Here is a 19,970-nt window from a genome sequence, read left to right as displayed (position 1 = left end):
ATACATCTGTTTAATGTTTATCAATTTAAATGATTGTGTTTTTCATACGGTGATTATACCTTCCATTTGTAAGTAATGGTGTTATGTTAATACCGATTGAGTCTTAATTTGATTAGTATGAGTATTATTATTAATAAGAGAAGATGCGGGTTTGAGTGCGCTAAAGCGCATTATTCTTCTATTTATGGGTTGTGGAGAGGCTATGGGTAGTTTTAGGTATTGTGTAAAAAAGAACAGATATGATTAGAACTTATAATGAGATTATTAAAAAAAATGATGTTATGTTAATTTTATAAGTTAGTTCCATCAAACGCCCTAAACTATGATTCTTATTCTAAATTGATCCTCAAACTTCAAAACATTCTAATTATATCCTCAAACTATTGATGTTATATCAATAAGGTCTTTCCATAATTAAAATCATTAATTTAACCGTTAAATAAGACCTCAGATCTCATGTGACATAATTTAAAATTAAATTTTCAAAGAAAAATAAATATTGTAAAATTGGATGTGAAAATCTTGGTTTTGTGGTTTTTGAAGTTTTTAGATAATTATCGTTCACTCTCTCTCTCTTTTTTCGATTTTCAATTTTTTATTGATTCTGAGCAATTCAACTCTTATGCCAGGACTGATATATTAATCGAATCCTAATTCATGGATTTGAATTCAAGTAGAGAATGTTTTAATAATAAATAAGAGAGAAGAAAGTGAAAAGAAATAAATTCTATCTACTAATTCACAAACTCCCTAATACAGGGGGACTGGCAGGGGCCCGACCCCCCTAAAATGGAAAAATGTCTATTTAGGTCCATTAAAAATTTAAATTAGTAAAGATAAAATTGTACTTTGACCCTTTTAAAAATGATAAAATTTAATTTAATCTTTTAAAATTATAAAGATATAAATATTAAAATGGTGAAATTAAGTCTTTACTATTGTAAAATTATATAATTTAATTTCAACTCTCTTTAAAATATTTGCTAGTTTTGCCCCTACCCTAACAATTAAAAATATTTTAATAATTAAATCAACGATCAAACTAATCATTTAATTAATTTAATCATCGGTTTAATAAAAATAAAAAAAATTAAATCAATTTAATCGATTTAACCGTTAGTTTCGCTGCCCAATATTTTAAAAAGGAAAAGGGAAGTGAAAAGAAAAAAATTTCCATCCACTAACTCACACTCCTACATAAAAGAACACCTCACCCCACCACCACTTTCTTTCCATCCAAACAAAACCAGTTGATTCTAGAGAAAATTCAACAGTGATTCCCTCTCATTTTCCTATATAACACCCTTCATTTCAACCCCAAACTTTACCACCAACAATCAAACCCCATAAAACATATACATCCATGGCTAGAAACTACAACTATTCATCATATTCATTCATAGATCACTTATCTCCTCCACCTCTCCACTTATGTTTCTTCATCATAATCCTCTTCTTCGTACTGGGTTTATCATGGTACATCAATTACGAATCCAAGCTCGAAGATCTCACCATTCAGCTCAAGCTTTTCCTCTTGTTAGTCCCTGTGGTGTTGCTGCTTTTGGTTCACTGTTTATCGGCGGAGAGTCTTGATTTCGTTGTACCGTTTCCCGATCAAGATTCGCTTCACAGAGCCGGTGGATCGCCGTGGGGGGTGGCGCTTGTGTTGGTAGTGGTTATTTATATGATCTCTTATCAATCTTATTTTCATGAGCGTTGGTTTCCATTTGGTATTAAATGATGTGATCAGTTGGCCTTTTTATTCATATATATATATATATATATATAAATTAGTAGCAAATTGATTTTTTCTCTATTTTTACTGATAAAATTGATATGACTAATAAAATTATAAAAAAATTTTAAAGTATTGATTGGTATAAAAATTAAAGATTAAAGTGAAAAATTGATAGGAACTAAAGTTTATCCCATTACCGAAATACTATGCTAAAAATAAAGAAAAAAATCCTAGTAATTGCTTGTTCTTCATTTTGGTAAAGAAGTAATGAAAAATTTTAAGTTTTGTTCAACAAAGAAGATAAAATTAATTAATTTAATTAATTGTAATGATTTTTTTTTTACTTTTAGCACAACATGGAAGATTTAAGGGTTAAAACCCCGCGACCCTTTCTTGTAGATCTCCTTATTTTGTCATTATTTATTTCTTCAACAAGTGATGAGATTCGAGTCACACAATCTCTGACAAAAATAAAATTTTAAATTTTATAAGATGATAAAATTAATTAATTTTAATATTGTAGTAACAATTCAATTGACATTTAAATTTTAATACTGAACAGAAAAACAGACCTTTCGATAAGGGGATAAATAAGAACTTAATTTGAAAAAAAAATTAATGCTTTATTTTAGTTTCACTTTAACCTTTATTTTTTTTAACCCAAAGTAATACTTAAAAATAATATTTTTAGGTGATCAAAATAAAGTTGATTTAGAAGTTGTGGCGTGTAAATCAACCGCCATTAGAAATTTAACACTTGGATGATTAAAATGAAAACACCTTAAAATTAGGTGATGGAATTACAAAGATTTTATTTTAATTATCCGAAATGAAATCACCCAAAATTAGATTATGACACTATTTTTTGTTAAATTATATGTAAATGAAAATAATTAAAATTATTTCTACAGTGCTACAACAATAATAAATGTGTTTTTATTTGTGTAAATATTTTAGATATATTTGTTTAAATCTTTTTAAACAATCTTATTATAGGTTCGATCATATCTGTTCTTTTTGATACAATGTTTAAAACTGCTCATTGTCCCTCTTCAACCCATAAATAAGAAAATAATGCGCTTCAACGCAGTCGAGTCCATGCCCTCTTGCATTGGAAACAATAGTAATTTTCATATGATTTAATAAAAGATAGTCACATAGATAATGGTGAAATTGAATCAAAACAAAATTCGTGTATGATATTGCACATTGAATCAAAGTTCATAATTTTTATTTTTTATTTTTTTATTTTTCTTATATGTAAAAGTGTCGAACAAGATCCACAAATGATGGGACGTAAAAGTAAAATAATCTTTTAAGATATTTTGATTGGAGACCCAATATTATCGAATTCAAGAGAGATAAAATACCATTTAGCCCTTGAACTTGGTAATTTTTCTTACCATGGTCTTTAAAAATATTTTGGTTCATATTAGTCTTGAAATTTAGAAGAATTTTTCAATTTAGTCCTTAAATGTGGATTCCATTAAAGTATGACTACGTGACATCTAAAGTTGCACCATGTCATCCGAAAATGTTTTATTATTTTTTACATTTTGAAGTGTTCTTTATATTCTTTAGATTTTACATATATATTTTTAAAATTTTACATGTCATAATCTTAAAATACCATGTCATCACACTTTAATGGAATCCAAGTTTAATGATCAAATTGAAAAAAATTGTCAAATTCCGAGGCCAATGTGAACAAAAAAAGTTTTAAGGACCAAGTTGGAAAATATACCAAGTTCAAGCACTAAAAGTTGCTTTCTCTCTATTCAAAAGCATTCAAAGCGGCACCGTTTTAAGTAGCCGAAAACGGGTACAATAAAAGGGCATGATTATTGAATCAAAAGACTAAAGAAAAAAGAAACACAGATTCAAATGAAAGGCACCGAGATTCAAATGAAAAGCAGCAACAAAATCCAAAGGCAAACACAGTTAAAGAGCGAAAAGCCATTAAAGCCACCGTTTAGACCTGCAAAAGACGATACCAAGCCTCTTCTTCAAGACCCAGTAACCCTTTTTTCTTATAATCAATTTTCTTTTCTTTGTTTTTTTTAAAATGGGTTTTCTGTTTTTGGTTGAAAATATTTTGGGTTTAATTGTTTTACAGATACTGAGATCAGACCCCAATGAAACAGAGGAAGCTGTGCTGCGTTTGCCTCCTTTTCCTTCACTCAATTGAAATTTGATTTCCATGGATTTTGGCATTGTATTTGTAAGACTTAAAATTGCTGCTAATTGTGGTGTTTGTTTGTTTAATAGCGTTCGTAGATGAATGGGTTTTCGTGTTTCGATTCATTGGTGGAAACAACAAGTTGCAAGTTTAATCTTCAAATCCATTCATTAGAAATTACAAAGTCTGAGAGTTTTTAAAAAAAAAAAAGGCCTGCTATAAGATTATCTTGATGGGTTGTTTTCTCATTGTTCTTTGTGTCTATTGTGTTTCCATTGGCTTCTTACCATTGAAGATTCAAGAACACTAGAAGCTCTCATACTTGGGTCTACCTATATATACAAGGTTAAATCCTGCTATTTGTGCTTGCGAAAATTGTGGATTTAATATATGAATTAAATTCAAAACTTCTGTACTTTTTAAAATTTTAATCACGATAGGTTAACTCTTAAATTCATTGAGTTTTGCTATTATTAAATCTAATTTGTCAAATATATTATCACGTGTTAAATTATTATTTTCATATTTTATTAACTAAAAATTCAGTTAATGATCAACTTTTATCATCTTACGTCAAGATTGAAATTTAATAATTCTAAAACTCTAAGGATTAATAATGATCAGATTAGAGTATGGATCAAATTTAAAACTATACACATAATATAATATTAATAATTAATTTAACTAAATGGATTTAATTATTACAGTCAAGATTAAAATTTGAAAAAAATAAAAAATTAAATTCATAAGTTTTACAATAATATGGAAAGAGGTAGAGCAAGATCACTAATGCCTTTTTGTAATTGGAAATATAGGAAATATATATTTTCAAAATAATTCCACAACATTGAAAAGAACATTTTAATTCCACATCATTACTTTATATCAAGAAAATATTACACATAAGTAATATTTAATAGGAGCAAAGGGTGTTAACACTTATACATTTTTAAAATACAAAAACTAAATTGCAACTTTTTTATAGTACAAGGGCTTGAGATATATTTAGACATCCCTAGTGTACTCCCCTCCTCTAAACATTTAACATGGAACATCGAGAGAAAGCAAATAACAGATAAAATTAGGGGAAAAAAACAAAATCCACCATTTTATCCTTCAGAAAATTTGTCACCAATGACATGGATTTCATGATACAGTCCTTCCATAGCATAGACAAGAAAGATAGAGATTTTTTGCCCATTTTTCCTACACGATAACAAAATTCACATGAAAATATAATACATACATACATACATTTACAAATCACCATATAGATTTAATCATACAAGGAATTAACATGTTAATACAGAGTATCAAGAAGTAATTCCAGTAAGGATAATAGGATTAGGTCGATGAGCAGTGATGACAATTCGGTTCTAAATGCCTACAGGCACTAGGAGTGATAACGATTCGGTTCTGATTGGGGTTTTGGACAAAATTTGTGGTTAACTCGTACCATTGTGGTTTAAGAAACCGAACAGAACTGAATTCCATCAATTCCGATCAAGTGGAATCTGTTTTTGGCTTTTCGGTTTTCTTGGTCATCCCTAGTAGGCACTGGTTAAGGATTAATGATTACCATTTTAGCTTCTTTTCCATTTTATTTTTAATTTAATGCATTACTTCTACTAAATTTAAGAAAAACATAAAGCATTAATTTACATTTTACTTTCCCTAAATCATTTTCATTTATGATATTAACTTCTCAAAATAGCAAGTTTTAGACGCATATAAAGTACACATTATAAAGAAGCAATAGAATTGTTACCTTAACATGTACGCTGGGAAACTGAGATGTGCGTAAAGTTTCTTGAGTTTCATCACCGGGTTTACGCTTAGGGATGCTCAAGATTAGAGCAGCTTGATCCAAAGTTGCAGCTGTCGATGTGATTCTATAACCATTATCCCAACGTCTGTGGATTCCTTCACTTGGATAGAGAAAATCAAGTTCCACAACCTATAAAACAGGTCCAAAGGATGGAATGAATTCAAACTAAACAAGTTCAGGGCATTAATTTTGTGAACTCATGATGAGTTAAATACATTTATAGCTTTTTAATATATCTAACAAAATTAATGATATTAAGTTCCGTCTGAATAACTTTCTAGAAGTTATGGATAACCCTAACAATTGTTTTTTTTTTTTTTTTACATCAATCCCCAATTAGATGGACAATATTATTAACTTCCAAGTTAATATGTCAAACAAAGAAAGAAAACCATTGATCAATTATCAAATTGCTATGGAAAACCCAAATAATGTTAGTGCAACTGAGATGAAACCTGATCACTGAAGCCTGCATTGCGAGACATAACAACACCCCATCGGCTTACAGCAGTTGTCATCGAGGTGACATAAAAACCCTCTCTCCACTTTTTGTTTATCCACTTGAAGGGGAAAGAGTCACTTACCTTATAAGATTGTTGAGTGTATTGGGTACCTACACAAATTATCATGATTCAGAAATCTTGAGCCATGAAAGTAAATGAAAAAGGAAAAAAAGCAGCAGTTCTGCTTAGATATTGTTTGTCCGAAGGACAAACTTTGATAAAAACTAACATGTTCGTCCTTTAGGTTTCTTCATAAAGATGCATCTTTCTATTCTACCAAGAGTTGCTTCCATATAGAGTAATTCAGTTCTCATCCAATCAATCCCCTTGGTTTCTAGTAACTCCTAAGATTACAAGATTTAAATCAAAGGAAAAAAATGAACAAAAGAAACAAAGCTACAACTGAGAGTTGGAAGGAACATCGATGTCAAAGGAAAGATGTCACACCATCAACTAGATACTCGATATACCATATTCCCCTCCCAAACCCATCTAAAGTGCTTTTGATTTTAGCGTTCATTTATTCCATTAAAACCAAAATTTCATCAGGCTTTTACACAAACCAGAATACAAACTGACCTTTGGACATAACAACAAGGGAACTTCCATTGTTTGAACCAGCAATAGAACTAATGTAATAATTTTTCTCCCACTGATCCATGATCCACTCCTGTATATTCAGAAGAATAAGCCATTCCTTAATATAAATATTTTACTTAAGCAATCATAACAATATGCAATAGGTCACCTTGTGTAAGAAGGAAGGTGATAGCTCATAAACTTGGCTTGTAAAACCAGTCCCTGCATCCATGATCAATGCCCAAAGATTGGTACAAGATGCCACACAGCTTATTAGCAGACCATCTGCTATTCCTTTCTCCACATGTTGAGCCAACCTTGCATCTGCCACATTGTAATGATACCTAATTGCATGATAACCAAACAGTGAAGTTGAAACATCAAACACAGAAGGCTAGTACATATGAACATTTTTTCCCTCATTGTCTACAGGCTGATCATACTCCAGCTAAAGCAAAAAATAAAATGGGCAAGAGGAGGACTAAAGAGGTGTTTGATAGAGGACCACTAAGAAGTATTTTTCACCACATGGTAAAAGGTTCTTCAACCACAACTCAAAAGGAGACCAAACTAATTCAAATATATATACTTAAGATTCTACTGTATGTTGCATTTGCTGCTTTCCTTTTGCTTCAAATGTTATGAAAACGAGAAATGAGCTAATAATTACAATCTAAATTTCCTTTTGAAAGTGAAATTATTAATTTTGCAAATCATTTCTACTGTCTTTTAAAATAAAAAAGAAAATGAAGAGAAGAAAAGGTGCAGTGAAAATGAAGACTACTCCAAAATACCTCTGCTTCATTGGAAGTCTGGCATTGTAGACTGAAATCCACTGTGTAGCAGGAACACCAAGACGAACCTTCTTCTTGGGTTGATCATCATCTTCATCAATGTTCAACCTACCCCGCTTTTGGCCTACTTGATAAATAATCTACCAAAATTTCACAATTATCATTACTGAGTTTACAGATTTTCTAAAGAAAGTCCTAACTGGCAGATGACAGTGAGAGCATGGGGAATCCTTGGCCCCCTACCCCCAAGATCTTTGAACCCCTTAGTATGAATGCATATTTACATTAAATACATTTAAATTGGCCACCAAAATATAATATTACTATTTTTATTTTTTATATATATTTTGCCTGCAACCAAATTTTATGCATTGACAAAAGGAGTTAAAAGACCGGTATTCTATATAATTATTATTTCAAAATAATATAAAATTATCACATGCGACATCCGTGAAAACAAATACTAGACCAGTAGTACATCTGAATACCTTTTGAGCACCATCTGTGTTTATTGGCCTTATAGCTGGATTTGGTCCTAACAAGCCCTCAAATAAAGATATTAGTTTGGAGTAGTTAGGCTCCTCATCAAATTTCATATTCACCACAATCTCAAGAAATTGTTTTAGTGCAGGAGGACAGAAGCAGCAAAGCATTTCAGGGGATGTAGCCATTTTCTTTTTGCAGACTAAGAACGATTTGTTGTCACCCTTGATTTAGAAAGCAAAACAGAATAAGAAAACAATACAGTTATAGATGATGAGGGCTAAAATGACTAATATGCAACTCACTATGATAATTATATCAGCCATACCTGATAGCCCTGCCACGGTAATCGACCTCGATGCAGGAATATGAGTGTGTATGCTAGAGACTCAAGATCATCTCTTCTGCTGGCAGTTCTTCCCAAATGTGCATGAGCACTAGCATATCGAACAGTTCCTCTGGTGAATACCAAAATTACAGAACACGATAGTGTTAGCAAAATAGTTGATCATACGCACCTATCTCCAACAAGACAAAAATTATACACACCTGAACATATCGGGACGTTGATCATAATCAACATGCAGCCCACTGCTGCTATCTTTCCACTTTGTTGCTGAGATGTCATGGTGCAGGCAAAACATAAGAAAAGAATCAAAATGGAAGAATTAAAGAGATACTGTAGGGATAAAGTGAAATTTACTTGCCTAATCCAAGGTCTACAAGAAATAATTTCTTCTCTTGTGGTGTAGATGGTTGACCAAGTAGAAAATTCTCAGGCTTAACATCCCCGTGCACATAACTGGTATCACACAGGATCAACATTCAAAGAAAAAGTTGGTAGAAATCAAAAAAGAGAAAAGAGTTGAAAATTAAGAAAGATACTAATATTATAAATTTAAAGAGCTTGCAAGCCAACTGATATTCATACTAAAAATAATTAAGATCACCAACCCTTTGGAGTGCATCTTCTCTAATATTGATAGGGACTCAACTGCTATACATGCTACCATTTCTGCAGACATCCTGCATGTGAAATTGAGAACAAAAGTTTTAAATCAAAGACTAGTAGGCTTATTCCATCTTATCATCCATCAGTCTCAACGTCTACACAAAGGATTAGGAGATGCCTTATGTTCCATAAAACGTGATAAAATTGGAAAAAAAAAAAAAAAAAAAACTTGCATAAAAATTCTTTTGCGGTGAAGGGTTAAGAAGAAACGCCCAAACATGTATTGATTCTAAGGATTAGCTAAAGTTGTGTATGAGTGTTCATGGCCTTTTAGCATTGGGTTTTGGGTTTGTTAGAGGGTTGGATTAGTTTGTTATTCTTAAAATAGCCACCACCCCACTCCTCCCAAAAAACAGGTGAAGAGAGTAAACATAGCTCCCCAACTGGCAACCACTAAATAACTTAGATAGCCCAAGCATGAACATATACTCTCAAGATATTTCTAGTGGAAAGAAGAAATGGTAAACAGTAGGGGAGTATTTTTGTTTCTTCGACCTGTCCACTGAACAAAACTAAAAACAATTGTAAATCTATCAAATAAGAATGAAGCAAATTTCACTTAATAAAGTGCTTCCTCTTATGTTGTCTCTCGTTTCTGAATAAGCAAACCATAAGAAAAAGGAAGCAGGGCAGGGATGGAGTGATAACAAGGTAATAAGACATGTCACTCACGCTTGCCCTGAAGAATTCCAAACATCCCATAAGCTGGGCCCTAAAATGTCCATAACCTGAAAATACACAAGTATAAGTCAAGCTGGGATTTATGATACACAAATAGAAAACAAGCAGCAGATCATACCATCACATAATAGTCTCCTTGCTTCCCTTTGTAGTGTACTTTGGGAACTCCATGACTGCCACCAAGAGCACTGTTCACAACAATATCACCAGTGTCAGGTATAGTCATGACTTAGAAATGTTCCAAAGAAAAACTAGAAACGAGATAGATCCACCTACTTGTAAACTTGCCATTCATATGGAGGACCATAATTACATCCTTTGCTGTTTCTATGCTCAAATTTCAGAGCAACCTAAAAGATGGCAAGAATAGTAACAGAACTAATATTAATATAGATAATTATGATGATATGAAACTTCCTATAGGCTTGAGACAGTAAACGATGGTTTACCTCCATGGGAGCAGAACCGGTTCCACGTTCATTTCCACCACTAACACGTCGTCCAACAAACACCTGACCAAATCCACCTTTACCTAGCTTTCTCTCTACTTTGTACACAGGAGATCCCCCAACATGAACCTTGCAAAAGTTAAAAAGGGAAATAAATCCAACTATCCTAACTGACTAAAAAAATGATATTATAATGATAGGACACAAAGATTACTGGAAAGAGTGTATTAGGAGAAGGTTTTCTCACTTTCTCCTTCTAACTTTTCACTCATTCGATGGTAGAGAAATTAGAAGGCAGGGAAAATAGGTGGACCTTTAAAATTTCTCTCATTCCCTAAAAATTCAACCCTTCCACAGGTGGGAGGATAGCATTCACTAAACTAAAAAAAACCGTTAACATCATTTACATGTTTACTCAATTCTTTTCCATCATCCCATTTTCCATCTACTGTACCAAAATGAATAATAATAAAATCAATTTCAGTGCCCTTTCCTTTCCCTCATTTTCCTTCCTTTCTAACAAATAAAGTGTCGGGCAGACAACAAGGCTCGAAGTAATTGGCTCTCAACACTTAACACACAGACACACACGCATAGACAACTATCAATAAGAGTTGAAGGCAAAAAACTGCTAAATCGAAAATACAGTGGCTCGGAACCATAACAAGAACAACTATCAACAAGCAAGTACCAAACAAATACAACACATAAATAATGGACAAGCCAAAACCAGAAGCATATAACCATACCCTCTCTGGAAAAGGTGCAGTATTCCCCTCCTCTTCCTGTCCAACAGCCCTGTTAGCACTCAACCCACCGCTGTCGTCCCCCATCCCACCTTCCTTCCCTTTATCAACTTCCACCAACTCCTTCCTCTCGATATCGCTCCCTCTCTCAGAAATCGAAATCACCTGTTGATTAAACTCACGATCCGCTCCACCGGTCGGGGCTACCACCCCCACCTGAACTTTATTCTCCTCCTTAAGTCTTTTCGCAGCCAACCTAGTCCTCGGCCTACCTACCTCTCCCTCAGCCGCACCTTTCCGACCTCGGTTTCTCCGCCTCGTCTGTTTTCCCCCTTGTTGCGGTTGAGCTAACGTGGCGCGACGTCTACTAACTCCTTTTCGAAGCACAGGCATTTCGTAAACCCCATAAAATTGAAGCCAAACCCCAATAACCCAATCATTGTATAATTTCTTCAACAACACCAGCCATGTAAAAATTCAATAATTAAAAAAAAGTTTGGGGAATTCACAACAAGAAATTGAAACGACTAATCAATTTTTGAAGGGACTTAAGGTTTAATTAGAGAGCGGAATCAAAAAACAGGAAGGATTTTTGAAGTAAATGAAGCGTTAGGGTTAGGGTTTGGGGAGGAAAATTGGAATTTTGGGAGGGGAGGGGGGATCAGAAAATAGCAACAATAAAGGGAAATGGGAAAATGGAGTAAAAGAGAGGCTTCCTTAGGCCGATAGCCAACTTACAGAGCCAAAATTGATATGCGAATGGAATTAGAGTTCCCCATGTTTACTCCACGTCATGTTTACTCCACGTCAGCATGTTTATTTTTATTTTTTTGACCTTTTCCCGCGTTGTAAAGAAAAGACGATGCCTTTCTAATTTTACAAGTGGAAAACTTAAAGAAGGATTAACATATTGTTTGGTTGGTACCTAATTTCGATTTTAATGTTCAACTTGGTACTTGTGATTAGTTTCAATATTCAACTTTTGTTCTCATCGAATGATATTATATGGTACTAATGAATTTTAAACACACGTGCCCTAGTAATAAAAGGAGCAATTGAGATAAAAAATTTAAATACCAAATTAAACAATAAAATTAGACTCGAGTGTTTAATTGAAACAAAAAAAAATTAAATATCAAATTAAAAAACTCAAATACCAAATTTAGTATTAAATCAAAACTAAAATACTATATTAAACATTAAAATCAACATAAATACCAAATTGAAGCTCAACTTTCAATTATTCAAGTTTTATTCACTTCAAACTTGAATAATTTCAAATTATCCATTCAAATTATTTAAATCATTCCAATTTGAAGATGAGTTCATTTAAAATTAGTTCAGCTCAAATTCCAAGAATTAAAAAAGTTCTAATTAAAATATTTTCATATGCAAAATTACGCACTTTTAAGAAAATCTATTATTCTCTCCCAAATTTCAATTTATATATATATATATATATATCTAAATAACATTTTATATTACATGTTAGGGCCATGTTTATGCCACATAGCACATATTTAACAGCACTAGCAAACATTGTTAACAGTTGTACTTTAAAATACAGAAATAAACAAAATTAGGACTAAATTGCAACATTTTAATAGTACAAGGACTTGGGAGATATTGTTAAGACATCCTAATGTCCACTATAAACATTTAACATGGGAACACATCAAAAGGAAACAGATGGAGATAACAAGTAGGGAACCTCCCCCTTTTTTTCCTAGGAAAATTGTCACCAGATACCCCATTTCATGATACAGTCCTCCCATAGCATAGACAAGCAAGATAGAGATTTTTTGCCCATTTTTCCTGCACAGAACAACAAAGCTCACATGAAAAATGGCATATATATATAAATGAACTATATACTAGATTTTGTCACACTCACGACATTTTAAGTTCAAACCCATTATGTGCAAATATTTTTCAAGATTTTATATGAAAAGACAAAATTACCTTCAAAATAATATCTACTGCTTATTAAAAGTGAGGGACTTTTGGTAAATTCATTACTGAGTTGGTGACCCAGTTGAAGGTGGCACCAACTCAATAAAACACTTAAATATAGTAATAGATTTATATATCATCATATAGACTTAAACATGGTTAGACACCGATAACATAAGGAAGCAATGGTTAAGCCCCTTATTGGGGTCATCTCACAAATTAGGGTTCAAACCCAGTCATTGTTATCGCCTCCCCTATTTATAATTTGTACCAAAAAAATTAGAGAAGGGATGTTCAGAGATGGATTTCATTTTAACGAAAACCCTTTACCATTACACCACGGACTCGGTTGACAGACATAGACAATGTGCTGATATACCTATTAAGTCAGTTCGAAGCAAGGATTTCCGCTAGTAGCAGAAGGGATTCTCAGGTGAGAGGCATTCGTCTAGCTAAGAGTGAAGCGCTTTAGGTGGTTGTACGACACAGGTGTGGAAAGGAAATAGACCATCCTAAAATAAAAAAAGGTTTATCGGTGAGATTCGCTTTCCTAGTCTTTTTTGACTCTAACCTTAGCCTTTGCTTAGCTTATAATGTGGAGACTGTTTCTCCTAAGGCCTGCGCTACTACTACTGCACCTAGCATGATGGAAAGTGAGATGGCTTTACTATATGGTCGTAGTGCGTTGAGCCCTAGGGGGTCAAAGGCGGTTTCGGTAGGGCGAGAGCAATGATTGCAGATCATAAGCTATCAAAGATAGTTCTTAGGTTAAGTTAAACACCAATTAAGGATATATTTCTTACCCTTTTAGGGGATAAAATTGCATTTAATACAATGTTTTTATTGAATTTAATAAAAAGTAATGCAAATTAAATACAATTTTCTTTATAAAAGGGCTATTAATTGGAAGAAATGGAATGTCAAAACTTTTGTCATTCATAAATATAACTTCTCATTTCCCTAAAAAATATTAACTTCTTAATAAAACTGGTAAAGTATATATTCAAAACAAGCAATAGAACAATTACCTTAACATGTGTGCTGGGGAATTGAGATGTTCGTAAAGTTTCTTGAGTTTCATCACCGGGCTTGCGCTTAGGGATGCTCAAGATTAGTGCAGCTTGATCTAAAGTTGCAGCTGTTGATGTGATTCTATAACCATTATCCCAACGTCTGTGGATTCCTTCGCTTGGATAGAGAAAATCAAGTTCAACAACCTACAAAAACCGGTTGAAAATAGTTAATAAGAAAGCAGGTGCAGATAATCTAAATACCTGTAGTGCAACTGAGATCAAACCTGATCACTGAAACCAGCATTGCGAGACATAACAACACCCCATCGGCTTCCAGTAGTTGCCATTGAGGTTACGTAAAAGCCCTCTCTCCACTTTTTGTTTATCCACTTAAATGGGAAAGAGTCGCTTACTTTATAAGATTGTTGAGTGTATTGGGTGCCTACAAACGTTATCATGATTCAGAAATCTTTATATAAGTACAAATTTTGGTAAAAAAATCAACATCTTTGTCTACATGCTTGATTGAAGTACCATTCAGGTTTCTGTAAAAGGATTTAGCAATGTTTTTAAAACCGGATCAGTTCGCTGGTCCGAACAATCTGATTAAAAAATTATTAAAATAAAAAACCCGGTTCAACCGGTCCGTACCGGTTCCCGGTCTAACCAGTTCACAGCCACTCTCCAGACCCGGACCCAGGTCGATCCAGTCTGGTTCAAGCAACATTTGGATATAGAGCTAAGTTGGCACATGCATCAATTAAAACATATTGAAAAAAAAATGTCGTAGCAACTAAAACCACAATATTCCAAGTTTCAATTTCAGCCTTTATCTATCTATTTATTCCATCAAAACCAAAATTTTATCAGAATATTTAGACAAACCAGAATATGAACAGACCTTTGGACATTACAACAAGGGAGCTGCCACCGCTAGAACCAGCAATAGAACTAATGTAATAGTTCTTCTCCCACTGATCCATGATCCACTCCTGTATAATTGAAAAAAATGAGTCATTCCTTAAACACTAGTCGTAATAGGAAACAATGTATTAACCATAACAATATGCAATAGGACACCTTGTGTAAGAAGGAAGGTGAAAGCTCATAAACTTGGCTTGTGAAACCAGTTCCAGCATCCATAATTAATGCCCAAAGATTGGTATAAGATGCCACACAGCTTATTAGCAGACCATCTGCCATTCCTTTCTCCACGTGTTGGGCCAACCTTGCATCTGCCACATTGTAATGATACCTAATTGCACGATAACCAAACAGTTAAATTGAAACATCAAACAAGGACAGCTAGTATATATTAACATTTTTACTCCTTAAGGTCTACATGTTCCAAAATACCTCTGCTTCATTGGAAGTCTTGCATTGTAGATTGAAATCCACTGTGTAGCAGGAACACCAAGACGAACCTTCTTCTTGGGTTGATCATCCTCTTCATCAATGGTCAACCTACCTCGCTTTTGGCCCACTTGATAAATAATCTACCAAACATTTCAGGATTGTTATTTTTTTACTGTCTTTATAACTTAAAATTATTAAATTCTATGTATACTTTAAAAATAAAAAGCATCACATGTATATTCATGACAACAAACACTAGTACATGTCAATACCTTTTGAGCACCATCTGTGTTTATCGGCCTTACAGCTGGATTTGGTCCTATCAACCCCTCAAATAACGATATTAGTTTGGAGTAGTTGGGTTCCTCATCAAATTTCATATTCACCACAATCTCAAGAAACTGTTTTAGTGGTGGAGGACAGAAGCAGCAAAGCATTTCAGGTGATGTAGCCATTTTCTTTTTGCAGACTAAGAATGATTTGTTGTCACCCTTGATTTGAAATTACAAGAAAGAATGAGAAAACAATATAAACAATGAATGCTAAAACAACTCTCTGATATACAGCTCACTGTGATAATCAAATCAGTCATACCTGATAACCCTGCCATGGTAGCCGGCCTCTATGTAAAAATATGAGAGTATAAGCAAGAGACTCAAGATCATCTCTTCTGCTAGCAGTTCTTCCCAAATGCGCATGGACACTTGCATATCGAACAGTTCCTCTGGTGAAGATGAAAATTACAGAACACAACAATATCAGCAAAAGAGTTCAACATAAACAAGTCTCCAATTAGACAGACATTATACACACCTAAACATATCAGGTCGTTGATCATAATCGACATGCAGTCCACTGCTGCTATCTTTCCATTTTGTTGCTGCAACATCATGGTTACGATCAAACATAAGAAAAGAACCTCAAATCAAAGCATAAAAAGGAACTGTGGGGCTAAAATAGAATTTACTTGCCTAATCCAAGGTCAACAAGAAACAACTTCTTCTCTTGTGGCGTGGATGGTTGACCAAGTAAAAAGTTCTCAGGTTTAACATCCCCATGCACATAACTGTACCACATAAGATCAACGTTGAAATCAAAAGTTAGTAGAAACAAAGACAAAGAGGTGAAATATAGATTTAACATTTTAAAAAGATACCAATATTATATATTTATAGAGCTTTCATGAAAACTAGCATTCATACTAAACATAATTAAAATCACAAACCCTTTGGAGTGCATCTTCTCTAGTATAGATAGGGACTCAACAGCTATACAAGCTACCATTTCTGCAGACATCCTGCATGTGAAATTAAGAACAAAAATTAATATCCATGACTAGTGGGCTTGTTCCATGTTAGAGTCCATCTACCCCAATGTTTATACAAAGGATTACAACGCACGGATATTCCATAAGAAAGTTATAAATTTGGGAAAAAAAGAATGCATGCACTTCTTTTGCCAAGCAGGGTCAAGAAGACAACCCCTGAATTTCCCCTGGGAAACAAGCAGACCATCAATCCCACCCAACCCCACAAAAACACTCAAGAAAACCAGAAGCTTAGATGCTCAATTCCACCCTACCAATAGATCAACAATAAGAGGAGTGCATGCCCCTACTTCAATTGGGCCTTTGGGTTACTACTTTATATAGAACGACCAGTAATGAAAAGAGGGCCAGCAGTCAGCCAGCTAAGCTAACATCTAATTGAGCATATATAGATTATATGGTTTAGTGTTTTTTCAGTTGTGTATAAGTTCATGTTGTCCTTTAGGACTGGGCGTTGGGTTTTTCATAGTTTTTCTTAAAACAATCCAAAAAAAAACCCTAAGGGAGTACTATTATTTCTTTGAGCTGTGTCTGATGGGTGAAACTAAAAGTCTGTCAAATACAGGTGGCAGTGCTGGATTTGGGTGTGTGTCTGAAACAGGCATGTTCATTTTTTCTGAGTTCTAGGTATTTTGACTGTCTGTGCAGGATCATATCCCAATACCCATGTCCATTTAAGCATTGGACGTGGATGTCAGACACCAGTACTTCAAGAAAAGGGGGGTGGGGTGGAGAGACGGGACTTTGAACAAGGTCACAAAGACATGCCACTTACGTTTGCCCTGAAGAATTCCAAACATCCCATAAACTGGGCCCTAATATGTCCATAACCTGAAAATACAATAGCAGAAGTTAAGCCATGATTTAAGATAGATGCACAAACAGAAAGACAAGCTGCAGACCGTACCATCACATAATAGTCTCCTTGCTTTCCTTTGTAGTGCACTTTTGGAACTCCGTGACTACCACCTAGAGCACTGTTTACCAAAAACCCAACACAATGTTATCACAGTAGTCATAAATTTAGAAATGTTCCAAAAAAACCATAAAGGAAATAGAGCCACCTACTTGTAAACTTGCCATTCGTAAGGAGGACCATAACTACAACCTTTGCTGTTTCTATGCTCAAATTTCAGAGCTACCTAAAAGAATGCAAAAACAACAACAGAACTAATGTTAATGTCAAGAAATAAGACTATATGGAACTTTCTATGGCTTAAGATAGTTGAAGATGGTTTACCTCCGTGGCTGCAGAACCAGTTGCACGTTCATTTCCACCACTAACACGTCTTCCAACAAACACCTGACCAAATCCACCTTTACCAAGCTTTCTTTCTATCTTGTACATAGGAGATCCCCCAACTTGAACCTAGCAAAGTTATAACAAAACAAAAATCAATTCAACCAAACTAAACTGAAAATTAATGAAGAACCCAGAAAACAAGTTACCAGAAACAAAGAAAGAAAAGAGGAAAATTAATTAAATAGACAAACAATTACACAAGGAAAAATAATTAATTAGACTAAAAGGGAAAGAGGACTATCATTAAAAATATAAATGCTTTCAACAATAAAACAAAAGCATACCCTCTCAGGGAAAGGTGCAGTACTTCCCTCCTCTTCCTGTCCGGCAGCCTTATTAGCACTCAACCCACCGCTATCGTCCCCCATCACAGCTTTTTCTTTATTGTCTTTTACCAACTCCTTCAAAATATCGCTCTCTCTCTCAGAAATCACAACGACCTGAGGGTGTTCCTCCTCCTCCTTTAGTCTCTTGGCGGCCAATCTCGTCCTTGGTCTACCTACCTCAATAACCGCCGCCGCCGCACGTTTCCGACCTTGATTCCTCGTTTGTTTCCGGGTTTCTTGTGGCTGCTGAGGCTGCGCTAACTTGGCACGGCCTCTACAAAATCCTTTTCGCAGCTCAGGCATTTCATAAACCCCATACAACTGAAACGAAACCCCAATAATTCAATCATTGTATGGTTTCTTCTACAACGGCGGCCATGGAAATTTCTCAAATTTAAAAAAAAAAAGGAATGGGGAAAATTTTTACAATAAATTAAATTTATCAAAAATTGAAGGGGCTTTTAGTGTAATTAGAGAAAGGATTGGAACAAAGAGGGGGAATTTTTAAGCGAATTTGACGGTTAGGGTTAGGGTTTTGGCAAAGGAAAATAAATAATAATAATTATAAAGGATATAGAAAATGGGGGATGAAAATAGGCGCAAGTTTTTGACGAAAATAGTTTGTGTGAGATGATGGAAATCGTGTCTCGAGTTGAAGTGGGTCCCACGGATATGACGCCACGTAAGCATTTATGAAATGGATAGCTACCGCGGGTGCTATGCCAAACTTCTTTTAATCGGACTGGATCAAACCAGTGGATTAGATTGATTGAATTAAGAATATAGTATTAATTTTGAGAGAAATATTAAACCCGTTGATCAAAAATCAATACGAATTAATTGAACTAGAAAAAAATAGTTGAATAAGATTTTTAATATTTTTATTTTTTATAATTTTTTAATGATTTATTTAATCGAATCGAACAGACCAATTAGACTGACAAACTGATAGCATATCTGACTCAACCAGCAATTCGATTCTAAAAATCTTGATGTTGACTATGCAATTCGATTTTTTTATTAGATTAATATATTGTTTAGTACTTAACTTTACCTTAATATTCAATTTAATATAAAATATTTTTATTGTGTTAATTTAATACTCAAGTTTAACTTTAATAGTCAATTTATTAATCAAATCAAATAATACAATGTGACCCAATAAATATTTTATGCGTGTGCTCTAAGTAAAATATATATATATATACATAATTCCCAAAATAGATAATTCGAGGACTAAATTAAATATTAAAACTAAATGAAGAACTTAATTGAGACAAATAAATAATTTAAGGATCAAATTGAAAAAAAACTCAACTACCAAATTTAATATTGAAGTCAAATTCATATATCAATTTGGGATTAAAAAACCTTAAAATTGAATTGAATATTAAAATTAAACTCAACAACTTTTTTTTATTTTCCTCATTTGTTTTTTAATTAATATATTATTTGGTATTAATGTTGAATTTTCTAATACAAAAATTCTAAAATATATAATCTAAAAATTTTACTTAAATTTTAAATATATAATTAAAAGATTATAAAATAAAAAAGTTAAAAATAAAAATATTTTAAATCTAAAAACAAAAATTGATTGGTTTGACCAGCGTTGGTCGGCGGGTGGAATCTGATGTTGGTCGCATTTTTTACCAAAAATCAAATCAGTCTATAATATTTTAATTAAAAATATTTTTTAA

The 19,970-nt window shown here is 33.5% G+C and overlaps 4 protein-coding genes across 4 annotated transcripts; 2 read left to right on the top strand and 2 right to left on the bottom strand.

The window, feature by feature from the left end:
* Positions 1–1,210: 1,210 nt before the first annotated feature.
* Positions 1,211–1,801, top strand: LOC108469437 (uncharacterized). The gene has a single exon (XM_017770319.2). It carries the CDS (start codon positions 1,364–1,366, stop codon positions 1,739–1,741), a length of 378 nt encoding a protein of 125 aa, XP_017625808.1. The 5' UTR covers positions 1,211–1,363; the 3' UTR covers positions 1,742–1,801.
* A 1,756-nt stretch (positions 1,802–3,557) lies between these two features.
* LOC108469088 (uncharacterized) lies at positions 3,558–4,324 on the top strand. Its single transcript, XM_017769978.2, has 2 exons — positions 3,558–3,754; positions 3,855–4,324. The coding sequence occupies exons 1-2, from the start codon at positions 3,623–3,625 to the stop codon at positions 3,924–3,926; spliced, it is 204 nt and encodes a 67-aa protein (XP_017625467.1). The 5' UTR covers positions 3,558–3,622; the 3' UTR covers positions 3,927–4,324.
* Positions 4,325–4,776: 452 nt separating this feature from the next.
* On the bottom strand, positions 4,777–11,854 carry LOC108469554 (casein kinase 1-like protein HD16). The gene is made up of 16 exons (XM_017770435.2): positions 10,996–11,854; positions 10,247–10,375; positions 10,074–10,147; positions 9,916–9,985; positions 9,789–9,844; positions 9,059–9,130; positions 8,812–8,906; positions 8,654–8,720; positions 8,433–8,562; positions 8,110–8,328; positions 7,622–7,761; positions 6,997–7,171; positions 6,828–6,918; positions 6,201–6,358; positions 5,686–5,874; positions 4,777–5,123 (listed from the first exon to the last, which is right to left on the bottom strand). Exons 1-16 carry the CDS (start codon positions 11,383–11,385, stop codon positions 5,064–5,066), a joined length of 2,115 nt encoding a protein of 704 aa, XP_017625924.2. The 5' UTR covers positions 11,386–11,854; the 3' UTR covers positions 4,777–5,063.
* A 558-nt stretch (positions 11,855–12,412) lies between these two features.
* Positions 12,413–18,916, bottom strand: LOC108469556 (casein kinase 1-like protein HD16). Its single transcript, XM_017770436.2, has 16 exons — positions 18,229–18,916; positions 17,882–18,010; positions 17,710–17,783; positions 17,549–17,618; positions 17,417–17,472; positions 16,540–16,611; positions 16,286–16,380; positions 16,128–16,194; positions 15,909–16,038; positions 15,587–15,805; positions 15,315–15,454; positions 15,039–15,213; positions 14,860–14,950; positions 14,243–14,400; positions 13,974–14,162; positions 12,413–12,807 (listed from the first exon to the last, which is right to left on the bottom strand). The coding sequence occupies exons 1-16, from the start codon at positions 18,571–18,573 to the stop codon at positions 12,748–12,750; spliced, it is 2,070 nt and encodes a 689-aa protein (XP_017625925.1). The 5' UTR covers positions 18,574–18,916; the 3' UTR covers positions 12,413–12,747.
* Positions 18,917–19,970: the final 1,054 nt, after the last annotated feature.

The sequence above is a fragment of the Gossypium arboreum genome, chromosome 8 (assembly GCF_025698485.1).
Source record: "Gossypium arboreum isolate Shixiya-1 chromosome 8, ASM2569848v2, whole genome shotgun sequence".
In the NCBI taxonomy this organism is placed as follows: Eukaryota; Viridiplantae; Streptophyta; class Magnoliopsida; order Malvales; family Malvaceae; genus Gossypium; species Gossypium arboreum.
Note: the sequence above shows the minus strand (reverse complement) of the source record. Positions and strands in the feature narration are given on the sequence as shown.